Here is a 14,165-nt window from a genome sequence, read left to right as displayed (position 1 = left end):
GGGATAAACCAAAGCCTGCGCGTGAAGCCTGCTTAGGGAGTGTCTGCCAATAAGTGAGCGTTCTTATTACGTTTTTAACTCAAATCTATGCTTCTGGGCCGGGGGTCCCTGGAACAACATATTTTCAGATGGGGGTCGGTGGCCAATTACATATAATTTTTGGGGTTCCTTGACATGAAAATGTTTGAGAACCACTGACATAGAAACATAGGGTTTTTCAGAAAACTGTCATGATTTAGAAGACATTTTGTAGAATCGTTCTCACGTCTAAATGGGTTAAACGCTGTTTCTTAATTTAGCTTTTTTTGTTTTTACCCCCACAAATCTTCTGGCAAAAACAAGCTTCATGGTGCCACCTGCTGGTCAGTTCTGGGGTGACAGGTACCAAACATTCAATCAAAATATGACAATCCTATTGATTATTGAAAGATATTTCACTAACAGAGTAGACACACACTACTACGCTGCACGCAATAAAAAACAAGCAAGCATGCTATTCATGATCATTCAAGTATAAAAATCACCTTTATTGTACATTGGTAATTCCCTTGATATCCTAGAGATACTGTAGATTGCATGTGACCCAGTCGCAACACAATCTAAAAGGCTATAATGTAAACCATGAACAAACCAGCCATTCTCAATGCTCCGTCTTCCCACAATAGATTAGCTACACAGTGTGTGATTCATCAACTGCATAAATAACAGAAAATTAAAATACAGCATGGTGAGATCCTTTGTCCAGGCCCCGATTTATGCTTTGTCGTGCGACATCCGACAAAGACAACTTCGCGAAGGTCCACTTCATACCAATGTGTTTGCTTTGTGTCTGAATGGTACCAAATGACTGTGAAACACACCATTCAGAGCTGTACCATGCGACCGTGTTTCCCCTCCAGGCTTCTCTGTGAGGGGTTTGGGAGGTGGGGAGAAGAAAACAGGATATGGACTAGATAGAAAATGATGTTCAGTTCTACATGCACAATCCAAACAGTGTCGAGTTAGTATATTCACTGCACACCCAAATGCTGCCATCGACCTCTTTACAACATGAGGAGGTCACATCGACCTCTTTACAACATGAGGAGGTCACATGGGGTCCAACGGCAGGCACCGTCGTCCAACTAGGAGCTCCCAGCTGGATTGGATCTTCTAGATTACAGTCAAAGCATAGAGTTTGACAAACTTTGACGAAAACACAAAGACAAACATTTACAGCATAGTCCTTCATCAGTTGGGGTTCACAGATCCATAGATTTCCCTTTAAACTATTAATGTAATTTGATGCCGTGTCTTTGTTTCTTTTTTTCTCAGCTGATAAAAATGGCAGACATGAACGGTCGCTTGGCACCTCATCGTGCTCCTGCCGTTCCCAGCATAGTGTAGATACATGGCACTCACATTGAAAATAATTCAAACCATACGATGTTCTCCGCGGAAAAAGGCGTGTTGCTGGATGCAACCCATCAGACAACCATTTGATAAACGCCACAGGACGTGATGAAATCAATGATAAAATCTGTCTGTAACCATTTTGCATCACATTATTATTATATTTATTATATATATATATTATTATATAGTTGAAGCCTCACTAAAGAATCTATCTCGTTCTGAATAAGAACGTTGTTGGTTCTTCACCGCATCATTTTCGCTTGGATCTACTCATGAAAGAGACAACAGCTAAAAGTCATATATTTTGGGGCGACTTAATCGCATGAAAATAATGCCCAAGCAGCATACAAAGACATTTACAATATGTGCTTATAATTTAAGGAGGAGAAAAGGGATGTAAATTTGATGTGAAACACATTGACAAGTAGTGTCCCTACAAAGCGGCGTTTCTTGCTGAGACCGGCACATTTTTGTTGGCATCATCGCATTATAGCCTATTTTAATTTTTAGGTCACGCAGTGACCTCAATATGATACCATCTGAATGTCTACAGTGACAAAACAAAAGGAGGCACGAAGTTTCATTTACAATAGCCGTGGCAATAAATATCACTGTCCCAGTGTCCCCAAACGGTGTCCATTCATTGAACTCAGAAGGCAACAAACAAACAAACAAACAAACAAAAATGGATCCTAGTGATTTATGGAGCTAGAAGAAGGCTGTGGGGGAAACAAATCAAATAGCAGAGATGTTTCAGCGTGCCGTTGAGTGGACTGGAGAACCCAGGCAGGTCCAGGTCCAGGTGTGTGGACTTAGGGTCAAGGCAGGTCCAGACAGAGATGTAGGTCTTCACCCAGGGTGGAGCTGTCCTCCTCACCAGTCAATGCTATCAAAAGTCAGGTCTGGTGACCACCAGACAGGGGGTCCAATTGCCCCATCGTAGGGGCTTGTATCTCCAAGTGAGTTAAATTAACGCTGGGGGGTCCCAGAGATCAAATAAAATGGCATCAAATATCCTCGAAATTAAAAAAGAAAAGGCTTGAATCACTGGCCACCGCCACTCCCTCCTCCTGGTCCCACTAGTGCCACAACATGGCTGGTTAGATGCTGTCGTAGTCCGAGTTCCGCCGGCCGGCCTCCACCACCCACTCAGCCATGAAGAAGGATAGCGAGCCCAGGAAGCCCACCAGCACCAGGATGAGCAGCTGCCAGTGGAGCAGCAAGTAGTTGCTGTAGCCGAACGCCAGCGCCGCCATGATGGACTGTGTGATAACATAAAACACCATTTACAATTTACATTACTTTACAGCCAAAGACGACTTCTACGCCCGTTTCCCCCAATGGCTCCCCCTGCCGAAGACGACTTTGACGACTTTTTGATGTTTCTATTAGTTCAGTTTGAGGTCGCTGATAGCCAACGTCTAGGAACGGTCTCTGTCGCCAGGAAAAGCTTGGCTCGGCTGTGGTCCATCAATGAAATGATTCCCCCTCGTCCACTGCCATACTGTATGTCGCAAGCACATGCACACAGTCGCTCGCGCATACACAGATATTGGTCACCGAAAGAAATAACCTCTTAAATATGTAGGCCTATATTCATTATTAACCCACACAACAAATCACGTTTAATTCTCCTTACTTATAGTGTTGTCATAATGCATTGACCCATATAACCTTTAGTTCATTCCCCTCTAGGCAGCTTGACAAGTGGGTACAAGTAGTTGCCTTGACAGACAGACTCATTTAGCCAATCACAGTGCGCTAGTAGTCTGCTCCAAATGCTTGAAAGATACCGCACAAAAAAACAAGGTCTGTTTAGTTTCTACTTTCTATGTGAGTGAGCTATGTCGGATATACAGTATGTCACAGTCTATAGGTCCTTTCAAACGGGCAGTGACTTAATGCGGCTATAGTTCATTTTCAATGAGACCTGCGTTTTTTTTTCCCTGTATGCACGGAGTGACTGAGAAGTCGAGGGGCAACCACGCAAGCGTATTTACGTGGGTGCGGTCCCGTGAAATTGTCGCGCATGTGCTCGTTTCGTGTCACACGCCCACGACTCACCAGACCTGGATTCTGTTTAGCTTTTTTTTATGCTTGCGTTGTCGCGCCCCTCTTGAGCAGACCTGTCGTTGATCCAGGAGACAACATGTGCGTTAATCACTGCCCGTTTGAAAAGACCTTATATCTGAAATAACTGCACTTCTAGCTGTTCTTGTTTCTGTGGAAACCTTTGAACTTGTTGCGTCGAGGGCAGCCATTGTATTGAGTACCAGACAGTGGCCTTGTGGTTAAGAGTGTCCGCCCTGAAACTGGGAGGTCGGGCGGGGTTCGATCCCCGACCGGGTCATACCAAAGTGTTTGGCACTCAGCATCAATGGGTTGGATTGAGGGGTCAAATGATTCCCAACCGCGGCACGGCTGTGGCTCACCGCTCCAAGAGATGGGTCAAATGCGGAGAACCAATTTCACTGTGGTAACGTGTGTGACAAATCTAATCGTACGACTTTAAACTTTGACTTTGACAGTACCGCAGCACGTATGTTACATCACCATATACACAAGGACCAATCAGAGGCTGCTTTTCACTGTTGTACGGCACAGCAGTTGAAACGCAGTCACTGATTGGCCCCGATCATTTTCTGATTTCTCCAGCTTCCGCATACTCTCTCTGCCTATGGGCCGAAGTCCAGACTCATACCTGGAAGGAAGCGTCAGTGAATCCACGTTATGTGTCTGGCCAAAGCCAGACTAGTGAAAGCGTACCTGAATGAACTTGAAGACGGCGAAGGCTGGAGCACTCTCCTCGCGCCACACGAAGCCGATGATGCTGAGCAGCTGTGTGTTGAAACAGCTGTCTCCCAGACCCAACAGGAAGCTGCACAGCAACGCCACCGGCACACTGATGCACGCACACGCACACACACACACACACACACACACACACAGGGTTGTTCAACGTTTTTTAGGCCAAGGACCTCTTAGCTGAGAGAGAGATGAAGCTTTCTTTCTTATAAATATTTCACTATAAAATGTTGACACAAAAACAAAAACAGGGGGTACAAACCGGCAAAATCTGTCTCAAATCGGTAACTCAGGGATTTCTATAGGCAACCGTTGTTAACTACAAGGTTTTGTCGTCAACACAAAAACTGCTCATGACGGAGCTTCCGCCAATTAAAATCCAACTGTGAACTGCTCCTGGTGGACCGCTCCATCAAATAAGCTTTATTATTGATATCAAACGGAATCGCTGTATTCTTTTTTTTGCTTGGCCTTTCCTTCTTCAGCGATCCTAGACCGGTTTCGCACATGCGCACTGTCGTTCACTTCTTGTATACAGGCTGACTAAAAAGCTGAATAACTCTAAATCTACAGAGCTCTCCATGGTTTTGACAAAATGCGCAATGTTCGGAGGTCTTTTCTGATCATCTGGTGATCCCGATTGGAACATTGGCATTTTCTAGAGCAAAGGATAGCCTCATTTTACGCAAAATATTTCGCATCTAAAATAGACCACAAATGGACCACAAAATGGCCACAAACGGACGTGCATCACACTAAAACCAAGTACATCCGGGTCAGCAGTCAAGCGTTGGCTCTTGCGTACACCAGGTGGCAGTGATACGGTTTTAAGAGTTGTCTTATTCATAAACATGGATTCCGTGATCATAAATATAAATCATGTGCTGCTGAATGAATAATATCATCTGATGTGAGTGACTGCTAATCAAGGCTGAGTCATGTCATGTTTATTTGTGTATGGAAAAAGAGAGATATCGCCTCCGTCGGGTGGAAACCTAATACTGTATGTCCAAAAATGTACACACACACACACACACACACACACACACACACACACACACACACACACACACACACAGTGTGGGGTCCTACATACCTGGGGGTGATGTAGGCCTGCAGAGAGGTGCCCTCCTCGGGGGCGATGGGCGCGTCGCTGGCGATGTTCAGGAAGATGAGGTAGAAGGCCACGAAGTGCACGATGAGCCCCAGCAGCACCACGGGGTTCCTGCCGAACCGGTTGCACTTGTTCAGCATCCCGAACACGCCCCCTCCTAGTGGCCAGGCGGGGACAAGCACCCAAGCCCAGTGTTAATTTCACCGACTAAACCGAAAAATGTTTCATGGACAAAAACAAAATAAAAAACTATACCTAAATATGTACAGACAATTATCAACAAATACAAAATAGACTAAAATGTAATAGGGAGGGTCTAGTGGAGAAGATGAATGGTATTTAGTCAATTAAACTAGACTAAAACTAAAACTTTTCAGGTGACTAAAATATGACCAAAACTAAATGGAATTGTATTAAAGACTGACTAAAACTACATAAAGATGTTGCAGTCAAATTCAACACTGCACTCAACCCCACAGAAAACAACAACTAACATCAAACAGAGAGCTTGTCTTGTGACATTCCCTCTCTAAATGACACTCGGAGCATTTCCTTGTGTCAGTCACAGCTCTGCCCTGCCGCTCTGCATGTGACACGTTGTAAACAATTGGTGGAACGTCACTATAGTACATTTGCTCAAGTGCTGTGCTTTTACTTTGCAGAAGAAGAAGAACCACTTCTTCCACCCCTGGTTAATGGTTATAAAGACTCATCCATGATGTTATGTAGTAGTGTAGTGTATTGATATCTGGCTTTATAGTTATGTATTGTGGTGATGTCTTGTTGTTTATTGTGTTTTTTTTTTTTACCGCAATGGAAATAAGCCGAAAGGCTTTCTTGTGTTTTCATCCTCTGTGGTGCTTTGACTTGTAGGCCAGGAAGTACTCCGTGCTCTTTTTATTATCACGAAATAAAATCAATCAATCAAAACACTCACCCAGGATCTCCCCTAAGCCAATGAAAATGCCAGAGACTCCGATCAGGCTCTTGGCGTCTTGGCCAAACTGCGTCATGGCTCCGATGCACGTCCCGTACACCCCGCTGAAGAATGTCAGCTCCAGACCTGCTCAGTGAGAGAGAGAGAGAGAGAGAGAGAGAGAGAGAGAGCAAAGGTTCCAAATCCACACAGCACAAAAATTAGGGCAAAGTCAGGCAAAATCCTAATCTGTGATTAGTGAAACGGTGAAAGGAGTCCCTCCACACTACTGCTGAGTCCAATTAACACAATATGCAGAATTATATGTCCTTGCTGTTCATACAGCCAACTGGTGACAGGTTGAGGCGTTAACCTAGCTGCTTCTGAACATGAATACTATCGCTAGTTTAATCTTATAAAATAACTAATAACCAAAAAGGTCAGATCTAAAAGCTCACAACACGTCAAGACACGCTGTGAGCTGGTAGGCCAATAAACAGGTGCATTTGGTTACATTTCGTTCACTCTCAGAGTTATAAATTAACACAGTACATTTGACAGTGTAGCACGAGCTGTGTTCATGTGGACCAACCTGTGTACGCTATAGAGATGCTGAGCAGAAGCATCTCCTTGGTGACCAACACTCTACAGGCTTGGACTGATGAGAGAGAGAGACTATTGATTAGAAAATGTCACAAAGGTTTCAATGAAGCATTCAAATATAGGCTGTAGATTATTTTTTCGTGTTTCACTATTTGTGTTAATAATTTAGTATTATCATCATCATCAATTAAATCAATTGACAAGTGACAGAAAGAGGTTTCAATGAAGCAGTCAGATATGGGTTGAACTCACCAAAAGCATTCGTAGCCTTGGTGCACAGGCTTACACTGGGTGTTCTGAAAAGATGAGGAGGAAGTGATTATTCTTTATGAACTCGGGAAGCACTGTGAGAAGCACAACAGGTCTTAGCAGAAGACTTGTTGTAAGATATTTATTTAGATAACACAGAAACTATAGAAACATTTTGAGCTACCACAACCATATGAGAGGTCCACGCTATTTCAACTAGGTTACTTGTGCTAATAATACAGATGACCCACCATTCGAGCACATCAACGGTTGATATATTTGAACATTGTGGGTCAATAAACCGTTGATAAATGTGCTTAGTAACAAGTGCTCTGGACATATGCAAAGGACTCCTCTGTTTTAAAAAAAAAATGCTTTCCTGTGAACCATATGAGGTTAAACATGCCTGTATTTTGACCTCTGCCCCTGGCTCTTTTCCAGGAACTATTTCATTTAGCAACGTCCAAACCTCTGCGTAGGAGTAATAAACAATGCTAACGCAAATTATGTCAGGAAACTGCCTCTATTTCACCTATACAGTCCAACAAAAACACTGAGAAACACTGAGAAATAGGTCATCAATATCGATTAATTTCACATTTTCAACAGCTAGTTTAAAGGTTGTTAACAGTTTTGGGGAGCTTCCATGCAATATTTTACTCTTCTACAATAGTTAGAAGAACTCCATGAAACATTGCAGTTTTCATCAAATACAGCGTAAGAGAGAAGCTACTTCAGTAGTGCTTTGTTATAAAGATATGTTCGTTGTTGCACTTGAACAGCTGAAGCACTCTGTACTAGTGCAACATTGTTGTGGAAAAAAACATTGTCACTTTGCAATGGTGCATGTCAAATAATAGCTTAAAGATGGGGGAGATCGCTGTGTCCGCCACACTGAGAGATTAACTTGTTTCTATTATTTTAAACCCAAAAATGTACAGACATTTAGAGAGACAGTAGGTGTCAAATGTCAAGACTGTACGTTCTTTATATCCCCAGACCAGAAACTCGACATGAAACTAAAACATTTGCATTGGAAAAAAATCACTTGCTTTGGCTCATTCATTTTCGACTACTTCTCTCAGTTTATACACAAAGGAGATTATGCAAGTGATCTCTATGCAAAGCCGGTAGCTATCTTCAATTGTCCTGTAGCCTACAATGCCAATCAGCAGTTGATGGGTTTCACCTGGGGTTGTTCAGTGTGAAAGGGCCATTCACACGGTCAGGGACCGCACAGACAGAATAGAGACAGCGCTCATATAGACAAGACAAGAGTGGCCAATACACAAAGTGTGTAGCATACAATGAGGATAGCCAGACTGAATAATGGGGGGGGATACTTATTCACCAGAAACCCCGGCAGTGTTTTCACATCACCTTAAGTTATGGTATCACTTCTGCTCACCTGGAACCTTGGAATTGCATTGGTAGCTTCCTTGTTTATGACTGTTAAAAGTGTCTGTTTTATATCTGGTTTTATTGTGTCCTAAATATAATTGCCGTCATGGACTCATGGAATAAAGCAAAAATAAAACCTCATGACTGAAACATTTCAAGTCAAACAGCATGAAAGTAGTCACCCCACACACTAGTGCTCCGTTTCCTAAACAATGACCACTATGTAGAATTATTATCCTAATCCTAATGTTCTTGCTGTTGGACCAAGCAGGACACGCATTGGAAACAAGTGTTTCATTACACTTGTAAGTGTTTATCAAATCAGTTCAAGAAATTACAGGCTTTAACCTTAGCTTTTATGAAATATCCGAGAAAATTTGGGTTTTATGGAAGATGCATTATATTGTTAGTTTGTCCAACTGAAAAATAACTGCAAATCTACAAGCTCACAAGTCAGCGCAACGTGTTGTGAGCTTGTAGATCGGCTATTTTTGGCTTGGGACAAATAATTGAAACTACACGTGGACTGATAAAATCACGATGTGTTGAGCTTGTAGATCGGCCATTTTTGTGAAAGTGGTTAAGTCTGTCTGTAGCTTTTTTCCATTTTCACAAAAGTAACAGTTTTGGACATCCACCCGACAGTGACGATATAGGTTTGTATTGTATTGTACCTCAACAGAGGTGATACTAGGTGCCCAAAGATAGGTCTGGTCAATAGAGTAGAGTTGGAGCGCTGTTACCGTGCAGAGTTCTCAAACCAATCTATGCTGTGGTTGAACTGTAGCTCTGACACTGCATTTCCACATGGGAAGTGAAGTGAGACAGCGAAAAGGTGCTGGTTGCAGATAAAAGTGCAATTTTAAATTAAAACTACAGCCCGTGCTCTTTGTGGGGCCAGTGGGAAGTCTGGAAACCCAGCATAAGAGGACATTTATAAATGGCTCTTTCCGAATACAAAGAACAAAAATAACTGTGCCGTTCTGTGATTGTTTCTGGATTTGGGCCCTGCTCTGGAGATGGTACTAACCCTGAGTTTTTGGGAACCAACAACTCCAAACTTTTTTAATGTCGTACCTACCCCTTCAGGCCTGGTTTCTGACTGGTTATAATCGAAACATAAACAAAAGAACATCCCTGACCTTCACCGGTTCTGGTAGTTTCAGGTTATTCAAGGTTCTGGGTTTACCATTCATCAGGGGTTCTCACATTTGTTCATGACTGGGGAGTGGGGACACCCACATACAGCATTTGTCCGTGAACCCCCATCTGAAAATATTTTGTGCCAGCCTGCCAGGTACCTCCATATAAGATTTGTGCTCTTAAACTGATTATTATTATAATTCATTCATTCATTCATTTATTATCTATTTTTACAAATGTCTCACATTGTTTCAAGATGCTTTTTGAAAATAGCAGATCTACAAGCTATTTTCAAATAGGGTAAAAGTTGTTAAAAGGGTTGTCATTCTAACTCATTTTACTGGGGACCCCCTCAAGGACCCCTGGGGGGGGGTCCACTCCACTGGCCTGAATTGTCCAAAGGAGCCATTAGACAAGACAGAGGTTCACTCACTGCACTGCCGAGGCACTCTCCGACAGCTCAACCTGGAGGTCTGGGTCTGACGTTTCCACGGACGTGGAGTCAGGGTCCGGCTTCCGGATGAGGAAGAATAGGAAGCAGCCGACCAGGCTGACGATCGTGAGCGAGATGAACACAGTCCGCCGTTCGCTGTCTGACGCGTGCACGCACACCACACACACACACACACACACACGAGTCAGAAACTTAAAAATGGAATTTCCTAAGGGTATGAATAGCAATGACAAAGTCCTCATGATCTACCATTGTGTCGTTTATTATTGTGCAATGACCATAATACAATTACAATCCATCCATCCAATGAGATATGCAAAAAGATACATTTCAATTGCCTGGCGTACAGTACACTGACAATAAAGTAATCTTCTCCATCCAACCATATAATATCTATGATTAACCAACAGCTAAATACCTGTTATGTGAGTTTGATGGCGCCATGCAAAGTATATATAGAGGTTTCCAAAGAATAAGCTGTAGAGAGACATGGACATATTCAACAGAAGAAGAGTACTGTATTACACAAAACGGCACAAAATGCAGCTAGAAGAGTCAATAACGGCAAGTAAACCATAGTCACCTGAACTGCAGTAAGGACCAAAATATACCACTGTTCCTGCCGATGGTCGTATCACTGGAGTTGACAGCCAGCACATATCCCTGAGCCGTCCACAACACTATGTGTAGATCACACAGATCAGAGGACATTTCAAAACACTTAAACAATAATATATTCAGACAGTGCATTGTGAGATGTATAAGCGCCTCTTATAAATGTTCCATCTGGGCGGCTCTCTGAGCTGGGTCCAAACAATATTTTTCCTAGAAATTACGAATATGGCTTTTGTTAATATTCTTGTTTAAGTTCTTTATTTTCCTGGTATACTGTGCAATGTGTGCATACATCATTTTTCCTTTCTTTTCTGTATGTGTATGTCCTACTATTATGCAGATTTTTGTGTTTGTTTTGAAACAGAAGGTGCCGGTGTACAGTAGTAATTTTAAGGTAATTTTATGCCTGCCACTTCTCAAGCCTGTGGACTAGGGTTTATTTTTTTAATTTACATTGCATAATGCAAATTGTTCTACCATTTCAATTGACATGTGAGACAAACGAACACAAACGTGATATTGCAACACTTTGATATTTACCTGCTGCTGCAACCCCTACGAGTACAGAGGCTGTATAAAAGGTCCATGTATATGGATGTATGAACATGGCGATGTAGCCACTGCAGGGGGGGTGGGGGGGGACAACATTCAGAAGCCATTAGGAGACTGGGCAAACTGGAACATCTAGTATATTAAACTGAAAGACAAGCAACGTTTGTGTGTGTGTGTGTGTGTGTGTGTGTGTGTGTGTGTGTGTGTGTGTGTGTGTTTTTACCTGTATAAAAGTCCACTAAAGAACATGGACAGTTGTGGTCCTATGACTGCGACCACTGATGGAGCGATCATATTGGATGCAGAGAAAACGCCATAGATGATAGACATGCTACAAGTATGGACAGGACAGGACGGTTAGGCTGGATGCTGATGGAAAGAGTCCATTTGTACAACATCCGTTTTGTTGTTAGAGATGACCAGAGCGCCTCAGGGGTCTATACTAGGGTCCCTCCTGTTTCCCTCTACACTACATATCTTTGGCAGAAATAGTCAATCTTGATCGTCTAATTGTGACCGAACATTCACCCCATAATGGGAATGCTATCTCATAATCTCACAAATGTTGCCTGACTACTAATAACTACTAGCCCATTTTAACTATTTTCTTATACTCCATGGCTAAAAAAACAACACTAGAAACAATTGATTGATTGATGTATTAACAGTTTGCAGAATGGGTGCATTTCACATGAAAGCACAACTCAAAGGTATTAGACAAGCTATTAAACACAAACACAATCATGTAGGATTCAAATTGCTTATCAATTTGTATAATTTTTGCTATAAAAAAAACCCATTTTGGGGTCCTGAAAATGACTCTATGCCTCAAAAAACCTATGAGTTTATTTCATGTGCTACCTTATTTCACTGGAATGCAGGGAGCTGAGAGTAAGCTTTGTTACCTAAACTGATTAGCTATGATTCATTTATCCTTCTAATGTCATTTGCCTCTACATTCGATTAAGCTTCCTTAGATGTGCGACCAGGTGAGGAATCTATCCGTGCAACTAATATATGTCACCAGATCAGAACTGATCTCATAAGCAACAAGGCCATCTGCTATATGCATACAATATACGTTTATAATAATGTAAAACGCTCAACATTCTTGTCATAAACTACCTTGTATATCCACTGCCTTGGAACTCTGAGCTGTTGAAGCTCTTCAACACCGTTTGCTGGGAAGACAAAGTAAATGGACAGTTATGCCTGGTTTATACTTCATTGTGCGCCGAAGTTGTGTGCCGGAAATAACTGACCATGTTGGTTGACACCGTCGTAAAACAATGTAAAAAATTAGGCATTACAGTTTGAATGATGAGGTTCTATGTAATCAATATGATCAGAAGAGGTTCTAATCAATATGATAAGGATTGAAGGTAGTTGTGTGTAAACAATATGATCAGGATTAAATTAAGAACTTCTACTGTACGTACGGTATATGAGGTCCCATGTAATCGACACAATGAAGAATACATGATGAGGTTGCGTGTAATCAATATGATCAGGATTAATTGATGATGTGCTGATCAATACGATCAGGCCTACATCAAGTGGTTCTGCGCAATCAATATGATCAGGATGTAATCGTGTATAATCAATGAGATCCAGTTAATTACCTCTATGTTGCCACATGTTTGAAAGGCAGTGAACATGAACATAAAGCCAAATCCCAGGATGATGATGTTCAACAGTGATTTCCCCTCGGGAGACATGGTGACGTATGTAGTGTGTCAGCAAGTCAAGTGTCTTCCAAAAATAATTTAATCAGCGTCAACTCTTCCTGCAGAAACAGACACAAAAACACGTTAATATGTATAACCAACTCCAATGTTTTTGTCACATCACTAGCTCTGCTCAAGCTAGGCGAGCTTCTTTAGTGCAAGCCCAAGTCACCTTAATTTGTATAGCACGCCTAAAACAACACAAGTTGCTTTCCAGTCAGGAGAAAACTACATCAATGACACAGAGAGAGAGCTCAAAACATAAGACACAAATAGGCAAACATCAGAGAACACATTAAAGGAAGCAAACACATTAACAACTACAATTATCAAAAGCAGCTGCCTTTTGAATAGGCTGCAGTATAATACCAAAGTAGTATAAGTAAACAGAAATAAATGTCAAAACAAATATCATGTCAAAGTGTGTGTGACAGAGTTCCTGATTCTCTTGTGCAAAAAAAGGACAAATCAAACAGCAGCAGATAAAATAATCATACAAAAATGTATAGAATGTATTAATCTATAGCATGGACACAAATAGGACACAAAGTAACTAAAGTAGAGGACTAAAATAATGAATCCACAAGTTATCAGCAATGCAGTGGAATCCCTTAGATGTACACGATTTGATTACAAGAAGTGATTTAATTATTGCAATAGTGTTTGTTTGCGTTATTAAACTCACCTTTTGTCTTATAAATGTAGTTCAACCCTGCGGGCTGCGGCTGCTATTGTTTGTGACAGCTCATAGCGACCTCTTCGGTATTGAATAAGATATAATAAATATTTTATAATAATAATAATCCATGGGCAGAAACAACACTTTTCTGTTAAGAGTAGGACAACAAATGAAGTAGTCTTGTTATTTCCAGCTCCAGGAATGAGACAGTAAAAAAGTCATGTGAATAAACATGTCAGCTGACGGGCTACGTCACTCAAACTGAAAATAGCAGATCTGCAAACTCACAGCGCGTCGCAGACGCGGCGCGCTGTGAGCTTGCAGATCTGCTATTTTCGAGGTGCGCGACACCGCCATACGACGAAGTCCCTAAAACCTTCTTCTTCCGCTTTCTCCCTTTTCGCAGACTTACAAATCATACGGATGCCCTTTCACAGGCAGAGCAGAGGCGCTTAGGTCCATCCCAATCGATGACGATCGAAGCAAGAGAAACGAAGCGGGTGACGACAACA

The 14,165-nt window shown here is 41.9% G+C and overlaps 1 protein-coding gene across 1 annotated transcript; it reads right to left on the bottom strand.

Annotated features, from left to right (window-relative positions):
* Positions 1-506: 506 nt before the first annotated feature.
* Positions 507-13,841, bottom strand: mfsd11 (major facilitator superfamily domain containing 11). The gene is made up of 14 exons (XM_080775478.1): positions 13,660-13,841; positions 12,870-13,033; positions 12,373-12,428; positions 11,471-11,578; positions 11,236-11,315; positions 10,664-10,760; positions 10,499-10,557; positions 10,060-10,219; positions 7,086-7,129; positions 6,823-6,888; positions 6,252-6,377; positions 5,297-5,471; positions 4,162-4,297; positions 507-2,657 (listed from the first exon to the last, which is right to left on the bottom strand). The coding sequence occupies exons 2-14, from the start codon at positions 12,963-12,965 to the stop codon at positions 2,496-2,498; spliced, it is 1,365 nt and encodes a 454-aa protein (XP_080631604.1). The 5' UTR covers positions 12,966-13,033; positions 13,660-13,841; the 3' UTR covers positions 507-2,495.
* Positions 13,842-14,165: the final 324 nt, after the last annotated feature.

The sequence above is a fragment of the Protomyctophum bolini genome, assembly GCF_963924005.1.
Source record: "Protomyctophum bolini genome assembly, chromosome: 11".
Classification (NCBI taxonomy): Eukaryota; Metazoa; Chordata; class Actinopteri; order Myctophiformes; family Myctophidae; genus Protomyctophum; species Protomyctophum bolini.
This window is presented reverse-complemented; position numbering and strand designations above follow the sequence as displayed.